At 39.3% G+C, this 22,704-nt stretch overlaps 1 protein-coding gene and 1 pseudogene across 1 annotated transcript in view; both read left to right on the forward strand.

Moving 5' to 3' along the window:
* The first annotated feature begins 8,399 nt into the window (after nucleotides 1-8,399).
* Nucleotides 8,400-22,704, forward strand: part of vps35 (VPS35 retromer complex component) — a 28,707-nt gene continuing 14,402 nt past the window's right edge. Inside the window, exons 1-5 of the mRNA XM_069672465.1 lie at nucleotides 8,400-8,483; nucleotides 9,848-9,946; nucleotides 19,467-19,563; nucleotides 20,346-20,469; nucleotides 21,286-21,468. Coding sequence (XP_069528566.1) covers nucleotides 8,481-8,483; nucleotides 9,848-9,946; nucleotides 19,467-19,563; nucleotides 20,346-20,469; nucleotides 21,286-21,468 — 506 coding nt within the window. The 5' untranslated portion in view covers nucleotides 8,400-8,480. The remainder of the gene's footprint in view (nucleotides 8,484-9,847; nucleotides 9,947-19,466; nucleotides 19,564-20,345; nucleotides 20,470-21,285; nucleotides 21,469-22,704) is intronic.
* Nucleotides 9,857-17,382, forward strand: LOC138600980 (uncharacterized; annotated as a pseudogene).

Genomic DNA, 22,704 nt, shown 5'->3' on the forward strand with positions numbered 1-22,704 from the left:
ATCAGTACTGCAAATAATGCTCTGCAGTATTGACATGAGCAGAAGTCTAACTGCACAAAAAGTTCATTAGGAGAGGATAATACAGTAAGAGCCTATTTTAAGAGCACATAAAAGTCTAGTAACAGGCATAGAAAGCTTTTCAACCTTCTGGAAAAGACTGGATAGGTTTTAGAAAAATGGCTTTTATTTCAGAAGAGAACATGAGGACAACATTTATATATATATGTATGTATATATATATACATTACCAGTCAAAAGTTTGGACACACTTTCCCATTCACTTGTATGAGAAAATGTGTCCAAACTTTTGACTGGTAGTGTACATATATATATATATATATATTATCTTGCTGCAATCTTCAAAAGCCTGTTGTGTCCAGTCCTCAGTGTCCTGTTGATGGGAAACTCGGGAAAAAAGTGTAATTCAGGTGCTGCTCCATTTCTCACAGCTTCGGGGTTTCACTTTTGTTTTGCTTGAATGTGCCTTAGAGTCAGAGTCTGAATGTTGGCGGAGCCTCTCACTACAGATAACCACATCTGTCTCTGAAAGACTCTGAGGGCCAGCCAGAGGAGACTCGGAACTAGCTGAGAAATAGAGCTGTCCAAACAATGCCACTCTGTATTACACTCTGTCCCTCTGTTTAACGTCACTATTGGAGGTCTTTCATATCTGCCGTGATCCCTCTGTGCTCTGGGAGGAGCAACAAGCACACTAGTTCTGCCCAGAGTCACCTAGACACAGGTGACCTCAATCTGCTCTCAATCAGAGCTCTTCTAAACAGGAGGAGGACCAGCTGCTCAGATTGCTCGTGTTCTTCTCTGCCTATTCAGACCACAGACTGTATAAAAGATGGACGACATCACAGCTCCCCTAAATTGAAGCCAAAACATCTCTATCGCCCCCTGCTGACTGGCTGCCGTATAGGTCATAAAGACCGCCTCTTCCATGTTAACAGATGGGACAAGTCAAACTACAAAATCAAAATACACACCAGATACATTTTCTCAAACATTATCAGTTGTTATCATGCTGATTTATGTGCAAGTGTTCTGACTTTTAATTAGTTATTCGATGCTTTAAAAAGGGGTGTGGCCTCGTGATTGACAGCTCTGACAAATCAGGCTCCTGCAGCGGTATGTTCCCGAGTAGCAGAGTAGAGGAGGAACGGCAAGAGGAGACATAACTAACACTTAGGGTGCTTTAACACCTAAAGTCCTCTTGTTTGGTCCGAATCAAAGAACAAATTGTTACAATGTTGCATTTTACCCAAAGTTTGGTTTGTGTTCACATGGCAGCTTTTACCAGCGGACCAAAAGTTTTGATGCGCAAGGAAACCGCTCTCTGATTGGTCAGAATTTCCAGAGGGTGAACTTCCTGAAGTAAACAAAGAGAGAGAGCACACTCCTCAATCACAGTCAACGCAAGATCGTGGACTTTAATGCTTTGTTGTCTGAGTTTTTTTCCACCGTTTGATCAGTTCCATTTTCCTTTCGTTTTTCACTGAACAGTTTGAATACCTCCGTGTTCCATGAAATTGTTTGGTCAGCCCATATTTCTATTTCCTCGTCGCTCCCCTTACTCTCTACTCATCTTGCTGCCTGGCTGTCTCTGCCAGTGTCAGCACCTGTTAACAACACACTATACGCAGTTTTTTTGGTTTGCTTCCTGTATTTGGTCTTACTTTAAGTTCGTTTATGTCCACACCTGAATCGAACCGGACCGTGGTTCATTAGGAAATGGACCGATACCCATTTGTTCAAGCAGACCATGGTCCGGTTGTTTGGTCCACACCAGAGTTTGAATGCGTGTTCACACCTGTCCAAACAAACCGGACTTTCCGAACCCTAACACTACAGTCATTGAGCTATTCATCTCCGTGAATATCTGCTTCAGACAAACACAAGAAGCTGTTCTGCAGCAGACTGAGCCCACCTGAGGGCGCCAACACATCAAGGCCACAAGTTCAATGTGTGTTTTGGGTAAAGGAAAGTGCAGGACGTCAATACCTCTGCTTCACCAGCCAATCTCTACTGCACACACTCTGGATACAAATGTGCAAGATGGCAGCGCCGGCTTCCAGGGGTACCTTAGTTTCACTATTGTACAACGAGAGTAGGTGGAGATGTGTCGTCATTGGTCCAGACCTGTGTTCTCCTCTGCCTGTCAAGTGCAGAGCGTTCATCTTTAAGGTTTTAATAATGCCCTGTATTTGTTAAGCCACTTCATGATTTCAGTGTTTAACTCATATTATTTGTGTTCAAAGATTACTTTATCTTCGTGGAGTGTTACTGAAATAGTTTATATCGTTAACTTAATCCATGGAACTGACTTATTATGTAACGTACTTTTTCTTATTGTGTAATAAATAAAGTTAAAGGTGAAATTGATGTGAAAATGTAGTGAAGTCTGTTGTGGCACTGTTCATTATTCTGATGCCTCACAATCATTATTTCATGCTCTGAGGTTCCACCTGAAACGCTCACAGTAATTCGATGTGCTCTATGTGATGTTTGTGCTTTCATCTGTTTAGAGATCATCAGCCATTAAAGTATATAAATGGATTATTAACCAGCGTTACTGTAAACCATAGATCTATATGTCAATACAGTTTGTGTTAACTCCCTGAGAGACAACCATTATTGCATAGTACATTTTCCTTGTGAAAGTGATATGATGAGAGCTCTGCTCAGAGCGCTGTACGAGGCTGTTATTCCAGCCTGAATTTCTAAAATAGAAAGTCAGCGACATATTGACCGGTGGAAATAAGATTATTTCTGATGCCACTCGTTTGTTCCCCTCACTATGTCAGATCTGATGGGAAATGTGACCAAGACATTTATAGATGAAAACTGATGAGAGTTTGTATTTTCGACAATGCATAAACAGGTTTCCCTTGAATGTGTACAACTGTCCAACTTTTTCATTTTAAATGTAATTTATTTATTATCTCATTTATTATTTCTTAGACGTGGGACTGGCAAAGTGGTTACCTTGTTTGCATATATGTATATATGTCCTGTATTTTTTATTATATACCCCTATTTATCCAAGAACATTCTTACTGGGCCTCTCTTACCCTGTATTTTGCCTGTATTGAAAAAGTTGCTTAATGTGTAATGTTTCAGTGAGCTTCAAGAAATAACACAATCCTTAACAATATGTTGACAAATGTAAACCCAGACCAGTGAAGAACAACAAAATGTAAATGCACCATTTGCTTGCCACTTATGTAAATGCATCATTTGTATACATTGCAAAGATACTGCATGACCTCAGTCTAAATAAATCCCAGCAGACAGGTAATGGGGGGCACATAGTAGCTGAGCTGCCCGAAGGCAGCAGTGAAAAAATACATCAGGTAATAAAAAGGAATCAACAAAACATAGCAGCAAGCGTACTTGTGTGTGCATATTATTTACCAGGGCAAATTAATAAGTCAGGCATTAAAGCATTCCTCCTGTTTGTGACAACAGGCACTAAATTTAAACTTTCCCTGTGCACACCTTGTACAGACTGAACCATCAGGCGTGTCACCAAGAATTCTGAGTCCCATGAAAAGATATCACATTGGGCCCTACCACCAAAGCCCAAGCAAGACTATCGACCAGTGGCTCTCACATCACATGTGATGAAGGCGCTGGAGAGACTGGTTTTGTCTCCGTTCAGACTGACTGAAATCATCTCTGGACCCTCTGCAGTTTGCCTACCAGCCACACCTGGGGGTGGACGATGCCATCATCTACCTGCTGCAGCGCGCTCACTCACCTCTGGAGGGGACCAGCTGCACTGTGAGAATCACCTTCTTTGATTTTTCCAGTGCATTCAACGCTATCCAGCCACAACTACTGAGGGAGAAGCTGCAGGTGATGGGTGTGGACTCATCCCTCACCTCCTGGATGACTGACTACCTGACAGACAGACCACAGTTTGTCCGCCTGGGCAGTGTTAAGTCTGGAGTGGTGGAGAGTAGTACAGGAGCTCCACAGGGGACTGTGCTTTCTCCTTTTTACCCTGTACACCTCTGACCTTCAGTACAACTCAGTCATGCCATCTGCAGAAGTTTTCTGACGACTCTGCAGTGGTTGGGTGCTTAAGTGATGGACAGGAGGAGGAGTAAAGAGCACTGGTGGACAACTTTGTAGAGTGGACAGGAAGAAATCACCTGCTTCTGAACGTGAACAAGACCAGGGAGATGGTGATCGACTTCAGGAGGAAGAGGACGGCTTCACCACCCCTGTGTATTCCGGGAGAGGATGTGACCACAGTAGAGGCAATAACACTGTGCAACAGCTCACCTCTGTCCAGCAGGGAACTCTCATCCTGATGTCTCTGTCTCATTCAAACTGCACTCTGTTCTGATAATCTGATAATTATTCAAACTGCACCTGTTATGTCTTGCTCCTGCTAAAATGTGCACAATTCATTTTACTGCTAAACTTTGCACAAGGTTCAACATTTAGTACCAATTCATCAGGGTACCTGCACATTAACAACCTATACACTGTAATTGCACATTTACAACTATGAAGACTGTATGGTACATTAACACCTCTACCTCCCTGTAATGTTTGTTTACATCTAAGTTATATGTTAGCTTTATATTTAGATTTACTTGAGTAGGTTTACCTTTCAGATATGTTTATGTGTAGTTATATGTTAGTTTATATTTTAGATTCATATAGTTGAGGCTATTATTTATTGTTGCTGTTAGAATTCCTAGATGTATATATTCCTTCTTCTAGTGTTAGGGTTTTTTTTTTACTGTGTATTTATTTTCTCCTGTGCTGTAGGAGCTTTGATAACTTGCTTTAAATAGCTATACCTTTGTGTTACACCCATGGAAATTGGGGATGAATAATCACAACAGTGATATTGTGATATTTCCTCAGCAACATCTGTAGACAAATTTATTTGAAAAAACAAACTTTTTCACATGTATGTACTGGTACATACAGGAAGTTACACGCTCTGTTTCAGTTCTAATAAAATAAACTGAATTTTCCTAAAACATAAGTTAAATCTCTCTTTCTCTCACTTTTAAGCACAAAGTAGCTTAAACACATAAAATACTCACGAAACAAAATACTCCAAAGTGCAGTGAGACATACAGGGTGACCGGGCAGGGACTTTGCTCACACACACACACACACACACACACACACTTTACGCACGGCCCCTTTTAGGAGGAGCTGGCCAGAGTTCCTACACGGAAGCTAAGCTAATCACCGCCACAAGTACCATGTGCTTTAGCCACTTCAAAATGCTATGTGCATATAGATTTGTTTCCTATTGTTCTCCAACTAGTGATAGTTGCACTGTTCATCACTGGGAGCTAAATGTTGGTTCTCTCCATCACCATTACATTGTCTAAAATGACCTGGCGGATATGGAGGTACGCCCTAGTGACTCCTGCGCTCCTGCCAGACACCATGTGCCTCGGCATGTGTACTCAGCACGTAGTTTGGCAATGAGTGCCTCACACACCCGATTGCAGTCTGGCCACTGGGCTGGACTCTGCCCTCCTGCAAAGCATCTGCAAAGGTTATGAGCAGCATTAGTGTTGCAACAAGAAATGATATAAAAAAGTAAAATATAAAATAATATAATAATAATAATATAAAAGTTTCCTGCATTGTTATTTATGGTCAACAAAACCAACATACCTCTTTGTACTCTCATCACCAGGTGCAACCATTTTTGTGGCCCTGAATCTTCCTTTTGGGAGTGTATTCTGTTGATCAGGGTAAATTAGTGCGTCCTTTATCATAGTCCGACAAACACTCACAAAGGGTTATGACATGTGCAGCCTCCTCTTTTGAAAGGTCAAGACTGTGGTCTCTCAAGTCAAACAAACAGTGTGTCAAGTGCTGGACTGCATGGAAGCTCTCCATATTGTCGGGTCCAACCAAGTCCTACATTGAAAAAAATAGAGAAAAATTGTTCAATACTATGTCCATTTAAAGTTATTACAGAAACAACTTGAAAGGACTAAAAATGATCAGACATGTGAACGTACATCATGACCAGTGGAGCCTGAAGATGTTGAAGGAATTTCTTCTGCCGAGCTTGGTGTCTCTAGCCGGGAAGCTTAATTTGAACAAATGACAGCAAAGAGAGAGAGAGAGAAATTTAAGGCATGTCATGGTCATGCATTATGGTTCCACATGATAATACACTATTTCTGCAGTTAATGTTAATATATTTTTATACTAAGGGTCAACAGAAAACACATTTATGCCTTAAGTGCATGGGAGTTCTTTGTTCATGTAGTAAATAAAACGACAAGCACTTTGAGTGCAGAGAATGGCAACATCCTTGGAAGTTCGAAGTCCCTGAGTGGAGGTGTGAAGCTGGGGCCAAGGCTGAGATCAGATCCAACTCGTCACCCACTGCCTTCAGGAGCTGGATGGCAAACAGCAACAGGAGCTATTGGAAAGTCACCAGATAAACAGCTGGTCTGCAAATTAAAATATGTATAAAAAATGTGATGTTATATGTGTTAAAATAAATCACCTTTTCAATAAAAACCTTCCATTTTGCAACTTGAAAAAGGTTGAGTTTGTGGCGCAGTTGGCAATGCAGGTGGTGTTATGTGTGCTGGTGGAGTGGTGTCTGAAGCTGGAGGTCTACTTGGTGGAGTAGGGCCTGATGGGGACTTGTGGGTGCCATATTGTGTCCAGGATGGGAACAGTCAGGTCATCTGTCTCAGTTGGCTCTGAATGAGACTCCTCTTCTGCAACTACAATGTCCTCTGTCTCCAATGCTGTCAGGGCCAACTTGTAGTCCTCCATGACAGCATTGTTTTGGCTATATAGGTATTCAATAACTATAAACTCTCCTGAAACGATCAGCAAAGCTTAATAGGTCACTGACAGGAATATATCCCTGCCTAAATTCTATTAAGAATAATTACCCACTACATGCATACTGGTGAATTTCCATGGGGATGTGTACTCCAGCAGCTTCCTCACAAGCACCTCCTCGGACAGCATGCCTAAAAAGGTCACTATATAAATGTGGCCCTTCATTTCCCTCTACTGCCAAGGTCCTGTCCTCATCCCACCTGGCAAGACCATCAACCAGATGTTCCTTCCAGTTCCTTTGAACACTTATTCACATATAACCACAGTAACATGCTAGATTGGGCTTTGAAGGGAATAAAACTTGCTAACACACATTTCTTGGTTCATTACATCCCCCAGAGGAGCGCCTGTTCATCTGTTTCTGGTGAGTCTCAGTTTCACTGTAAATAGTGACACAGGGGCTGCACCCTGGCTTACTGCAGCAGTATGAATCCCGAAAATGTGATTGACTTTAATTAACGGGTCCTGCCTTTGCCGAAATAACAACATCTTGATGCAGATTAATAAAATGTTAAAATAAAGCTTTGTCAGGTCTGTCCTCAAGAGGAGAAGAAAACTTCTTTTAAAATGCTCCTAGGTCGGATCCATCATTTATGATGCATTCGATGAAGTTGGAAAATCTAAACGCTGAACAGCATACTTGACACAGCGTCAAGCGAATTTGTCAAAACTTGAATTTTTGATCTAGATCAGATTGTTAGCTGAACATGTATGCAGATGTCTGTGTATAGAGATAAACAAAAAGTTAAATCGTTGTCAGATGACCGCCGATGGGAGCCGGGATGGAATTACAGCAAATACATTCCGCCTGCTTACTTCACTTCACACAGACAGATTTTCCTGCATACGCCAAAGCCTGCTGATGCGTGATTGGTCAAGATACAAGTCGGACTAAATGTGTACAACAAACGCAAACTACAACACTTCCCGTACTTAAAATCCACGTCACTGCCTACAGATTCTACTTCTGTATGTAGAATCTGTAAATAGATATAAAAACAACACGAACAAGGTGGACAAAAGTTCTGTAACTGAGTGTCTGTGATGACCCCCCTGGACTCATTCTGCTCTATAAAGCCCTTTTAGTGCTGTCATACGTCTCACAACATCATTCATCTGCACACCTTTTCTCAAACAGGAGTTTCACGCAATAGCAACACATACTGTCAGGTTATTTCATTTTAAGTTGCCCTCCTATAATACGAAATGCTTCACGTTATAACGTGATATATTTCACATGACGTCATAATTTTTACTTTAAAACAACATAAATAATTTCTTGTTTTTACGTATGTCGTAATACCTTGCTAATATCCGTCTTTTCAACGGATGGCAGAAATACGCTTCCGTAGTTATGCATTTAACTCTTAGTTGCTGCATTATACTCAGTGTTTCTGAGTGTATAAACCACTCTATGGTATAAACGTAAGATCAATACAGGGAAAAAACACTTAAAAGTCAAAATGATGTCGCCCAAGTGGTGTGGCCCAAGTGGTGGAACACTGGCCACGCCTCTCCTCTGATGTGGTAGCAGAGTTCAGACCGTGAAGGCAGCATTAATGTGAGTCACATGACAGGCCAGCCTCTCCGACTGATCTGATACACATCTTATAATCATGGTAAGCATTTTTCCGAATATAATGTGATTTTGTGCATTTTCAGGTTTCCTTACGATACATGCTTTTGTTTATTTCCCAAACAATAGAGCAGCAAATCTCAAGGAACTAACGTAACCTTAAAATGGCCCAAAATCAGACTTTTATTTGAGTATGGCCTAACGCTTTTACGAAACGTCAGACAGCAGCTAGCTAGGTTAAGCGACCAACTGATGTCAAGCTAGTAGATAGGTGTCTGACATCAACATGTATTTTATTCGCCTTCTCTATAAAACATGCATCATGCCCCGTGTTATTTATGGGGCCAATTTTGCAACAACCATGGTGATTTGGAGTAAAAGAGAGGACTGACGCTATCTGTTGTTAGCATGCTCTTCCGCGTTGCTGTGTCATATGAATTCAAGCTAAATGTTGTTGCTTGAAGTCGTTTCAACGTAAACGACAAGGAATTGGCAGCACTGCTATACTAGAGCATATTTCACTCACAATAATTGCGCCACTTGCAATCAATTTGCTACTGTGGTTTGGTCGTTTTCTAGTAGGAATTACAACCGAGTAGCCAAGTTGGGAGTACTTATGATGCATTCACGTGCAACTCCGATTTTCGCATTTCCCGAGTTTGGAAGTCGTCCTTCCGATTCCAGTGTGATCATGACCATTGAGTAGTAATTTGGAAATAACATCGACGCTATAGGAAGATGTGGTTTGTTTTGTTTCTTAGAGCGTTTAAACAACACTTCTATTGCTGTTTCATCTGTCTGTGATTTTGTTGACACTGTGATATCGTTCCAGACGTGTTGCACCAGTATCGTACCTAAAACCACTACAGTGTTGTGTCACTCTACGTCCACAACAACTAATGCTGCCACATTCCAAATGTCTTGTGAGCTGAATTGATATGGGAAGTTCGATTAAGTCAAACGTTTCTTAACATAAACTCATCATTTACACCACATGAATGTAGTGTCATTTTATCCTGCCAGGTTTATGGAGGTCCTGATTTACACAGGGTAAAGTCAGTTGGGGCATCAGGAGGCTTTGGATGAGATGATGGTTTTAGGGAACTTTGTCATTGAAATGGTCACCCCAACTCCAAACTTTAGGGGAAAATGCAAATCTTCATCATTTTAAACTCATTTAAATTGTATATGAAAGTTATTTTTTGAAGCTTATTTTGTTTTTCCATTAAATTAACCAGAAAATTGACTCCATCTTTCATTACAGTTCACTTTATCCTATTCCACAGCACTATCCAATTCAAAAGTGATGTAGCAATGATGTTTGAACACTTTCTTGATTAACTTATGTAAATAATTTCTGGTAGATCAAGATTTTAATGAGTTGTTTCTTTTCTTTTTGTGTTACAGCCTACCACTCAGCAGTCTCCCCACGACGAGCAGGAGAAACTCCTAGATGAAGCTGTGCAGGCTGTCAAGGTCCAGTCCTTCCAGATGAAGCGATGCCTGGTAGGATGATTTCAGTTGTTCTAAATTTCATTTTCATATCAAAGGCATCAGTTTGGGGACCTTGTAAATACTGTATATATATTTAATTAATCTGTTAAAAATGCAGAATTAGCTCGTACGCAGGCCAGCCAGGTATTCCCAGTTTTACCAGAGGATGGAAGCGCTCAGGGCAAAAAGATCCTCTTTTATTTTATTAGTTTTTTCCTACAAGAGAAAGCCTGGTTTCAGACCTCTAAATTACTGCCAACATCTTAGTTTTTTTTCAGTGATCAAATAATTATTCAAATTAAGTGTAACAAAACGCTGTTATATTGTGTTCAGAGCAGGGGTGATTGTGAGAACTTGAATAGTTTTTGGATTTTGGTATCCATTTATTGTAAAGAGTAATTGCATTTTATACATGACTAAAAAGCACTGACCGCATGCACTGTAAACTCTGCCTTTGCACATCTGCACAGATTACATATAGCAAAACAATAAACCCATGCAGCTGCAGATAATGTCAGTTGGATATCAATTGATCTAAAGTAACATGAAAACAATGATTCGGGGAAAGTAATCAAAATGTTGTTTGAAAAAGCCCTTGTGCTGGCTGTTTTCTGCAAAGATTAACACACCTGGGGTCCGTTTCACAAAGCAGGTTCAACAAACTCTGAGTCTAACCCTGAACTCTGAGTCGATCTACTCTGAGATAGGAAACTCTGAGTTTTCGGTTCCAGAACAGCTGATCAGAGTTAGTTCAATCAACTCTGAGTAGGTTCACCCGGAGTTAAGTGCATGCACGCTGACTGTAAAAAGCCAGCATTAATGGAGCCCCGATACCACGATTCACCATGGCAACGGTACACAAAAAGAGGTCCTCCTACGTCACACCAGGGGAGCTCGAGATCCTCAGGCGGACTTTCAGCGAATATGAGCATGTTTTTAAGTAACACGGCTGCAGCTGCAAAAGAGAGAGAAGCGGCGTGGGAAGAAACTGCTGCTCGAGTTAATGCGCAAGTTTGAACTGGTCTATTTATTTAATACTTAATCACGACCAGAAGCCAAAATTTATATTAATTTAGGAGTAATGCAGCGGGAGAAAAAAACATACATGGAAGCACTTCAATCATATTTTAAATATTAAACAGATTAAATATCATTCAGTGGCTGTTTTAATGTGCATTAGCTTTATCCCATTTAACATGATATTTAACATGATGCTGACTTCACATACATTATAATTCACGTTGATTAAACTGAATTGTGTTAGTTTAAAAAATATAAAAATAATTCCAATAATTTACGGCGACTTATCATAATTATAAAAGACTTTTGCAAAGGTGTCAGAGCAGCACAGAGACTAACCGCTTAAACACGCGCGTGAGACGGGCTGAATGAATGAGGAAGTCGAATGAGGGTTTTATATTCTAGAGGGAGGAGACACAGCGAAACTCTGAGTTTCCTGAAGAAAACCTGCTCGCGACCAGGTTAGGTTCACAGACTCAGTTACCATAGTAACCAACTCAGAGTTAAAGCTACCTCTCTTTCTGAAACGGCAAACCCGAGGTTTCCCTCATTTCAGGGTTAACAAACTCGGGGTTTTCACTAAACCCGCTTTCTGAATCCGTGTATCATTCGTTCATTCGTTTTTCATAATAAAACCAAAAATAAAAAACGACTCCTTTTCTCAGTATTTGTTCCAAAACGAAAATAAAAAAAACGATTTCCGATTTTGTGCTCAAATGAAAAATGAAAAATTGGATAATGGTCGTTATCTGTTTTTTCCATTAAATGATCTAAAGTAAGTTGAATGAACCGGAAGGGACCAGACAGAGAAGACGCAGAGCACAAGGCGCCAAAATAAACCAATGCAGCTACTAGTATTCATGGCCGGACTGAACGGTGAGATTATCGGACAGCTTTTTGAGGATGGCAAAACACATGCCGAGATTTCCACTGCGCTGCAGCAGTTAGGTGTCCAGAGATGCTCGGAAATGTCAGTGAGAAGATTCTGTGCTCAACACCAACTCAGGCGAAAAAGACTTGTAGGATACAGAACTGGAAACGACAATCCTAACATCAATAGATGAGGTAAGTGTTCACATTTTTTTAACATTGACAAACGTATACGCTTTTCATATTCATTATTTTATGGAAATAGTTTTATTTTGTTAACACTTGAAGTGCGAAGAAACATGATCGCCAGAAGGTTAGACAAGCGCAGTTTAGTGCTACATGCATGTGGTGTCGGAAGATCTGAGTTCCCAAGTTGGCAAGTCGTTGTGTTCGTTGTGTTCATGTGTCTATAAAGTCATAATGTGGGAAAAACATGGAAGCTACAAAAGAAGATGAGTTATATTTTAATGCTCAGAGCGTATAAACAACAGGTTGATGATTGTTTCCAGTTCATATTAGTGATTTTGTCCGTTGTTGCACCTGTACATCCCCTATAACCACTAGCAACTAACGCTATATCATATTACACATTATATGTCAGTAAAAATTGATATGCAATACGTGAATTAATAAAGTTTATTACCATTAACCAAACATTCTCTTTCGTCCGACATTTATCTGTGACGTCAATATCAAGTCAAGTCGGCAACTCGTGTACCAAAATGTAATAATACCTTATGATGTGTGTAATTTGTAAAAGGTGTTTGTAAAATTTCACATAACTTAGACTTTAACTTTTAAAGACTTAACTTTAACTTTTTTGACAGACAGGTCCAACTTATGGACGGAAATTCATGACAGGCTACCTGTCATCAGTGGGAGTTAGGGCAGGTGAACCTGGAGTGGGAAGGATTCTTAGGGAGGTGCACAAGCCATACAATGAGCTGCGTCGCCAGGTAAGTCATCAACATTAATTATATTCGCGAACAAAAAGATGATTTTTGACCTCATGAAAAGTTAAATTTAGACTTAAAATATGCATATTAGCAGTACATGCATTTATTGGATTCGTAAATAATTTGAACATCTGAGCCGATTCAATGTGATTGCACTTTATTGATTGAATTCTACTTGTTTTAGGGAGCACGTAATCTTAATCCAGTTCCTTATCATGCGGAATACATGGGCCACAAACTCCACCTAGACCAAAATGAGAAGCTGGGAATGTTGGGAGTGACACATGTCTTGGCTATTGATGGTTTCAGCAGCAAAATTGTTGCTGAATCCACAATGCCAGTGAAGAACAACCTTATTATTTATGAGGAAGTTTACAGGCAAGTTAAGTCAAGGTTATAAATAAAGTATAATAAGCACTACATAGGGTTATTGTACTGTGTGTAATACGTGCATTTGAATGTGAAATAAATAACTAAACAAGGGATTGTATCACCTAGTCCTACACAGAACAGAACTGAATTGATCATATCAACATATATATACATATAATTTACACATTTTTCTATTACAGGAAAGCAGTTGCCAATCATGGAATGTGAGACCAAATCAGAGTGGATCATGGCAGGGTATTGCCGTATTTGACCCTGTACATGCAAGAAAAGCTGTCTCAATACAGACACAACGTCAACAGGTTACCTTATGTGCAGACAACTTCTTCAAGGGTGAATTTTGTCCTATTGATTACATATAAAGATAATAAGTATTTTCCATTTCATTTCATTTGTTTATGAAACAAGGACCATGCACAAATACATTAATCTCAAATGAGAAGAGATGATGTATGCCAGATGTAGCTATGAGCTCGTTTACATCTGCAGTCCCTGGGCAGGTACAGATTTTAGAAAAAGTACTGTAGTTAGTTGATATTGTTAATGTTGACATGATTGGTGTTGACCTTTCAAAATTAAGCAAAATGTATTTCCAATAAAAAATATTTATAATTTACAAACCCAAATCAGAAAAAGTCGGCCCAGTGTGTAAAATGCAGGGTACTGAGTAGGTGACACTGGCAATAAGCGAGGAGAGGAGAAGAGACAATCAAAGTGTAACATAAAAAGGAAAAAGCAACAAGGCTGTCTTTTGGATTTTTCTGAAAGAGAAGGCTAAGCACGAAGCCTATTCGGCACATCAGGCATGATAAAGATTTGATTGCAGGTGATGTTAACTTGTATCACTGCTGACATCAGCTGTTTACCCATTACTTCATTATTCTGTGTTTCACCACATCACTTGTCCTAAATTATCCCGTCTGTCCCAAAATCTTGGGATGAGGTGCACACTTGAATGGCAGGAATTGATAGATATTTACACATCAATTGAATCTCAAATATTTGGACTTCATACCGTCTACAACAAAATTCAAGATCAAAGGACATTTACAAATCACTGCTGTCTGCTACCTGTGTTTTACATACCAGAGCAACTTTTTCTGATTTTGGGATTGTAAAAAACGTTTTTAAGTGTTGTTTTTCTTGTGTTTAAACAGAACCTGAGAGTGAAAAGAATTTGGTCAGAGGTCAACAATCGGGTAAACTACCCCCTAAAACAGGCCCTGGTCCACCTGCTGGATTAGGAGTTACTCGACATGCAGGATAATCTAACCAAATTCTGTGTCTCCAACCTGACATGTCAAGTGAGTCAGATAGGACTTTGCAGAGTTGTGCAGTCCTGGAATGGCCATAGGATACCAGGTAAGTTGTGATTTGTATGTATGTAGTTTTAAAACAACTGACAATTTGGTCCAAAACTAAAAAAAAAAATCTTCACACCAATTTTAGGCAGAGGGATCCCAAACCAGCTTGCAGCTGCTAGTTGTCCAGCAAGAATTCCTACAGAGCTGCTGCCCAGTGCTGGTGAAGCAGCACACATGTACAAGCAGGAGTTGGGGTCCTCCCTGACGTGGGTATCTATCTTTGGCACCGACCCATTCTCATCAGAGCAAGACCGATGTCGTGCTGAGCAGCTGTTTGGAGAGAGGTTTCCAGACATATCTCTTCTTTTTGGAACAGCAGTTAACCATGACTATAGCATGTTTCAGGAGGCACTGTTCTACCTGATAAATGTTACTGAAAGACATGCAAGGTAAATGTAAAATGCAAATTAGATGAATAAATATGAAGTTTGTTCAGAACACTGCATATTGTTTAATGTCAAATGCAAGCACAACAATTACAAAACTTCATAAAAGCTGTACTTACTTAAAAAAGTGCTTTTTAAGCTTTAACATTAGACACTAGTAAAATACAATTCCCTGAAGAACTGGTATTTTTATCATACCATCTGCTAAATCTCACAAAACCTGTAGACAATATTACATTATAAAACAATTCCCTGAAGAACTGGTAATTGGTATCATTACGAAGCATATTGCTGCCACGCCAGAAAAAAAACCTTATCAGTATGATGTTATAACGTGAAAATTTAATTGTTATAAATAGATGTTTTTCACGTTCTAACAAGATAGTTTCATGTTATTACGATATACAAACGTATCACGCTTTAACAAGACACTGTTCGTTATAACAATATACTATTTATCACGTTATAACGTGAAACGTTTTATGTTCTAACAATAATTTATCACGTTATAACATCATACCGATAAGGTTTTTTTTCTGGCGTGGCAGCAATACGCTTCCGTACTCATATACAAAAACAAGTGCAAAAAGTAAACATGTGACTGTACATGTGACTGAAAGTGCTTTTTAAGCTTTAACATTAGACACTAGTAAAACTCAATTCCCTGAAGAACTGGTATCTGTATCATACCATGTGCAAAATCTCAACCTATAGAGTGCCATAAGAACTTGTAACGTACTCTGAATTGTATAAAAACTTGATATCAAACTATAAACAAACATTTGTTGTCACTATAACAGAGAGAAATTACAGCCGGAATAACTTCTCCAGTGGTGCCAGTGCCTCAGAGAGTCCAGCCACTTCGTGGATGCTGCCCTCCAAATCCACAGCACAACACTTTGGGCAGTAACTGTGTGTGTTGTTCCACTCCACAATACATGTCTTACACCCGATAAGGCTTCTGCAGCAGGTTGAGAACATTGGATTATCTACAGGACCTGTAGGAAAAAAAAAAACGTCATTTATTTTCATTGTGTTAGAAGAGGGGAAGAAGGAAGGGAGGGAGGAAGGAAGAAAGGAGTAAAGAAAGAAGGAAGGAAAAAAGAAAGGGAGGGATGAAGGAAGGAAAGGAGGGAAGAAAGAGGGACGGAGGGGAGGAAGGAAGGAGGAAAGGAGAGAAGGACAGGAAGAGGGACAGGGGAAGAAGGAAGGAAGAGGAGGATGGAGCAAGGAAGGTAGGAAGGAGGGACAGAGAGGAAGAAGCAAGGGAGGAGAGAGAGGAAGGAAGGAAGAGGGACAGAGGGGAAGAAGAAAGGAAGAAAGGAGGATTGAGGAAGGTAAAGAGGGAGGGAGGAAGGAGGAAAGGGGGACAGTGGGGAAGAAGGAAGTAGTAAAACGGTGTCAACCTTTGCAGACAACACAGGCGAAGACCATTCTTAGAGAAGCTACTTCAGCCTCTGAAAGAGGCAGGATTGTTGTCATTGTGGAATGTGCAGATCCACTCAAATCCTTGATGATCTTCGACACGTGTCTTAGTCCCTCGGCTGCCTCAACAACCTCCTCAATGTTGGCTATAACCTCTTGAAGGCCAGTATCTTCTTTTCGACTGCAAAACATTTAAGAACATTTACAATGTAACATTTAATTAGACTTTAATAATTAGTTCACATACTGAATAAAGTAGTAAGAACCATTGTAGCTTTGCTGACATGTCATCCAAAAGAAATCACATGGTGTGCAAAAAGTATTGAAAAATGTAAAAAGTGATAAAATAATAATATTCAGTTACCTCAGCCTCCTTCTTTTGTTGACTTGTAGCAGCTCCATCTGTGGTTCAGGCACTGCAAATACTTTTCTGGAGTTTTGCTTCCTGTATGCTGACCCTGCCATTTGAAAATTGGACATGATGATTTTCTTATCTTTCAACCAAATATTTTCTGTATTGTTGAAAACTTATATCCTATAGGTTGGTTAAGAATTTAAAAACGGGACACTAAAAACAGATTTGAAGTGCCCAAGCTAGCTATTGTAAGGGACATTCCCTCACAGCTATGAATGCAAAATGCACTTTAATATGAGAAGTATACTTAGGTGTATGCACCTCATTTAGCTGTTAAGTGTGTGAACTCTTATTGCAGAAAATAGCATTTACATAGAAATCATTTCAAACATAGCCCTTGTTCCATCAGAATCAACTATTTTGTTGCCCTGACTATCTGTCAAAATAATTGAGTCCTGCTGTCCAAGGGCTTCATTCACTTTATTGATGATCGACTGCACACAAGCCTCAAACTCTGAGAAGCGGACTGTCACCATCTTGTTGGTCTCCAGCTTTCCATTCACGACTCCAGCAATGAAGACATTCCTGAATATTGATGACAACATACTTTTTTTATATACATACACAACCAAGTATGTTACAAATAACATGAAACATATGAAACAATATGTCATCTGATGCAAGGTACAATGTCACATTTACCTGCTGTTTTCATACTAGGAAAGACTATGTATTACAAGTAGTTAATCTGTATAATGAAACATGGTAAGACTTATTTATTTATTGATGTTATTTTTAATATTACTCTGTCAGAGGGTGTACAGTCCTGCTCGCTGACATCATCCCACTGAAAATAGCCATGATTTTAGAATGTTAAATTCATGATGGTAATTGAAATGAAAGGTCAGATAATATTTGGATTAACTATTGAACCATAATATATAGCAATAACAATAACCCCTTAATGTAGGGTTGGTTCCATCAAGCCCTTGGCTAAAGAAGCTTAATTTTGCTGTTAAGTTGTAAGTGGAGCAGTGAGAGATGATAAATATGCAGGGTATTACCAGCAAACAGAACTAGACACACCTCTGCCAATAATGTAGCACAAAAAAGTAAAAGCAAGAAGTAAAAGTTTTCTTCCATCACCTCACAAAAGTTTTAGTGGTGGTGCTCATTGGAATTGGACAGGAGAAGCTTGTGGCTGTGCTGGCTGGGCGGTGAAAAGAAAAGCGGGCAGGCTGGCCAGTGGGAAGTGCCCCTGCCGATTTCTCAACAGCGGTGCTGTCACCATGTACCTCATAGTGACTTCTGGCGTTGAGGCCAAAGGAGCAGAAGTCACCATCAGGTCCGGGAAATATGGCCACGTTGGTGTCGTCTGTCAAATAGACAGTTTACTTTTGGACCTATGACAGGTGTTTAGGTTAGAAGAGGCATTGTTCTTATTCATAGGAACACACATGCAACCACACATTGATATTGCCAGTTTATAAGTTATATAAGGTCATAATGTAACTTTTCAAGTACATCATCAAAGTCATTTAACCTAGCTCTGCAGATTCCCCACAAGGAGGGATCAAACGGCGCTAACACTCATAACTTTTAAAGTTCATAAACTATAGCTACTATATATTTTCACTTTGTACTCTTTGTTGTGGTAGCCTAGTTCAGTACAGTAGAAGAACAGTAAGATACATTTATTGTGTATATTTGCAGAATAAGCAGAAGTAATACATGTTTAGATGTAAGAGAAGATGTAGTAAATGTACGTATATCTGCAAGTGTTCAGTGAACATAATTAGCCTACCGGTTGTAATAAATGCATCTGAAATAGTTTTTGTTCTTCACTTCACAGATAACTTTAACAATAATCTGAAAAAAACAGAGAGAACATTAGCAAAAAACTTTTATATTTTTAGAGCGTATTGCTCCACATTTTGTATAAATTTACACTCGAGGATGTGCTTTACCGTCATTATTGTCACTGCAGTGATGCTAAGGGCAACTCGGCGCAAGGGCCTCGTTCCTGACCGCATTGCTGTCGTGACAATAATTACGATAAAGCATACCCTCGAGTGTAATAATGCTTAAATACATACCTGGAAAATGACACTGATTTTATCCGTGGTCATGTCTTCATGCTTCAACGTGACCCTCTTGTTCCCACAGAAAAGGACGTAAACTTCAATTTCCATTTTCTACATTGGTTTATTTTGGCACCTTGTGCTCTGCGTCTTTGTTCTCGGTCTGGTCACTTCCGGGGATACGGTCATATCCGGGTCATTCAACTTACTTTAGATCATTTAATGGAAAAACGGATAATGACCATCATCCAATTTTTCATTTTTCATTTGAGCACAAAATCGGAAATCAAAAAAACGAGTCGTTATCCGTTTTCTTATTTTGGTTTTGGAACAAATACTGAGAAAATGAGTCATTTTTTTTATTTTTTTGGTTTTATTTTGAAAAACAAATGAACGAATGATACACGGATTTTTCTGAAACGGACCCCAGTACTCATTTGCATGGAAAGAAATCACAAACTCATCCGCTTGCAGCACTGCTGCATCCTATGTAGTGTATAAAGTTTACTTGCTCCATCAGCTATAGTTCACTTACTTGCTGTATGTTAGGGAGAGGGGTTAGCAAGTGCTGTTGTGATGCCACTGGGGCAGGAACTGGTTTAAAGTGTTTTTTCTTAAATATTAAAATGTGTTTGTTTTTATTATTTTGTATGTTTAAAGCTTGTCTCTGTTGTGTGGCCTATAGGACAAAAACAAACTTATGGATGCTCTGAAGCATGCCTCTAATATGCTGGGTGAGCTGAGGACCTCCATGCTGTCTCCTAAGAGCTACTATGAGCTTTGTATCCTTTACACTTATTGGCTAGACATGTTGGAAATTGCACAAGACTGGACTGATACGATAACAATGCTATGTAATGATACAATTTTACCCACTTTCCCTTGCTTGACTATACTGACCTTTTTTAAAACAATGGATTGCTCAAATGTGTGTATTATCTTATTCTAGCCTGTGACTGTTTAAATGTTAGTGCTGCCCTGTCTTCTGTAAAGCCCCTCATATTGTCAGCTTTGGAAAACCAGGCAGCAGTACATCAGTAACTCCTCTGTCCTGCAAGGTAACATTGTTGTTAGAATAACAATTTGAGCATGGCAGTTGAAAACAAGCATTTTAAGCAGACTCATTATGAACATCTAAAACTTCTCCTTTTGAAAATTTGTATGCTTGCAGATCAGGTGACAATGATTAGATATGAAAAAATACTAACTTTGAATAACTGAATGTTATCCAATTTATCTTAAAACCCAACCTCAATCAACAAATCTTCGCCAAGCCGGCACAATTACACCACTAACATGATCAATTTCCAGCAGTCTTGACTGTCCTTTTCTTTTGCTGTCTTCTCTCTAGGACCTCACTCAGCTGGTAGAGTTTTAGAGTGTGTGTATTGGGCTTTGAGTGCTGCTAGAAGTTGTGGAACGTATACAGTACTGTGCCCCTACACATTCAGAGTAGACACTTGACTGAGGACTGAAGCTGCTGTCTGTTTACATGCAGCAAGCAATGGATTTGTGTTTGTGGATGATTCAAGGTGGTGTTTGCAGTCTCTAACAGTCTTTTCAGATATGGCTATTTCTGACGAACTCCACTACCTGGAAGTTTATCTGACTGATGAGTTTGCCAAAGGACGCAAGGTGGCAGATCTCTATGAGCTGGTCCAGTATGCAGGCAACATCATTCCCAGACTGTGAGTTTCAAACCATTTATCATACCTACTGCTAATGCTTACTTTCCTTTTTGTGTATACACACACGCACACGCACACACCTACACACACACACACACACACACACACACACACACACACTCTCTCTAACATACGCACGCACGCACACAGCCAGAGCAGGTCTACACTGTTTAGTAAGCCTGCAGGATTGATCGAAGTAGGATTTTGATTGAAGCCTTGGTACAATCATGTTTTCCATTGACACCCTGCTTTGTTTTTATTAGCATGGAGAGACAGAGTTGAATTAGCGACAGGTTTGAACATTCACTCAACCTTAAATGTTTTTTGATAGAGTATTACCGTAAAATTCCGTGTGTAAGACGCACTTTTAATATTTTTTTTTTAATCTAAAAATTGAGCTGTGTCCTATATAGTGGTGCAGGGGTTGACAATGAGTAACTTTCCAAATTCCCTGGCCCTGAAATAATTTGTAATTTCAGTATTATGTTAATATCAGATTTTGTTTCTCCTTATACAAGGGCATCAGACTTAAGATTTACAATTTTCCCTAAAAGCCATTGTGTTTTTTGTTTGTTACGTTGTCGTGGCTCTTGTGTACAGATAAGCCTAAAGCTTAAACTAGAGATTTATGGATCAACATTTTAGTTTCCTGCTGCATTTTCCCTTCTGGGTCGTGATGGATTATGAGCTTAAAGAGACTCAGCAATAGAAACACAATGATGACTGCAATGCATTAAGTTCAGCATGCTGCCTCTCATAATAGGCCTCATACAGACGTTTGTCATCAGCCCTTTTGCTTTGCCCCTTTCTCCCCAGCTATCTGCTAATCACAGTAGGTGTGGTGTACGTTCGCTCCTTCCCCCAGTCTCGTAAGGACATTCTGAAGGACCTTGTTGAGATGTGTCGTGGTGTCCAGCATCCACTCAGGGGCCTCTTCCTCAGAAACTACCTGCTGCAATGCACCCGCAACATACTGCCAGATGATGGAGAGCAGTCAGAGTAAGTGTCATCCTCTAGATTTTACTATTGCACACAGGTTTGAATTAGAGGTAGGCCTTTATTTTTTACTTGCTCTGTTTGAGCTGTATAATTGTCCATCTTTTAATATAAAACCTCTGTTAATATGATATAAGCTCAACATTTTCTGTATACATGTCAAATTCATATTGACATTTTGCGTTACGACGGAGTATTAGGGCCACATTAAAGAAAAAAAAAAATTAAGATTTCGAGAATAAAATTCGTAATTTTACGAGAATAAAGTCATAATTTTACGAGAATTACGTCATAATATTACGAGAATAAAGTCATAATAATATGAGAATAAAGTTGTAATTTTACGAGAATAAAGTCAATAATATGAGAATAAAGTCGCAATTTTACGAGAAAAAAGTCGTTACTTTATTAGTCATAATTTAGACTACTGTTAGCCTCACAGTGAACATCTTGGGAAGTTATGCTTATAAATGATTGCACAGGAGGCTTAACACAACTTGAGCCGGAGCTGTATTTATGTATTTATGTATTCTTTATTGAACACACCTGGTAGCATGGAAGCATAGCATACATGTACCCCGCGAGAACATGTGAGATCTCCTGCCTAGTAATGCGCCAGCACACTGAACAGTTATATATCAATACATTAGTATAGGTTTCACAAATACAAAATATTTAATCTTTCGGAACATCAGCACCACTGTCATAACTATCAGGACTCTGAAAAGTGATTTTATTTGAAAATGACTTGTGATCTTAGTCATTATAACGCGGGCGACTGGCTGCTCTTCTGATGTTACCCTTCAAACTAAGATACAGGCTAACCATGGCATAAAATTACGACTTTATTCTCGTTTTATTATGACTTTATTCTTGTAAAATTACTACTTTATTCTCGTGATATTATGACTTCATTCTCGTAATATTACGACTTTATTCTGGCAAAATAGCGACTTTATTCTCGTAATATTATAATTATTATTCTATTATATTATTCTCAAAATCTTACTTTTTTTTTTCTTTAATGTGGCCCTAATACTCTAATACGTCGTATAGCATTCAGGGGAAATTCTTAAATTTCTTAAAAAGCCTTTAGTTGAAAATCCATTTTCAGGAACATGTGGAAAACCCAGAGATATTCACAATTACCATAGAGCACCTGAAATGTAGCTACTGACATCTTGTGGCACATGTATGTTACTACAAAATACAGTTAGGTCAAGACAATAACCCACATAC

This window comes from Semicossyphus pulcher, unplaced genomic scaffold (assembly GCF_022749685.1).
Source record: "Semicossyphus pulcher isolate SPU_LCO1_2020_fin unplaced genomic scaffold, fSemPul1.0.p SCAF_1, whole genome shotgun sequence".
In the NCBI taxonomy this organism is placed as follows: Eukaryota; Metazoa; Chordata; class Actinopteri; order Labriformes; family Labridae; genus Semicossyphus; species Semicossyphus pulcher.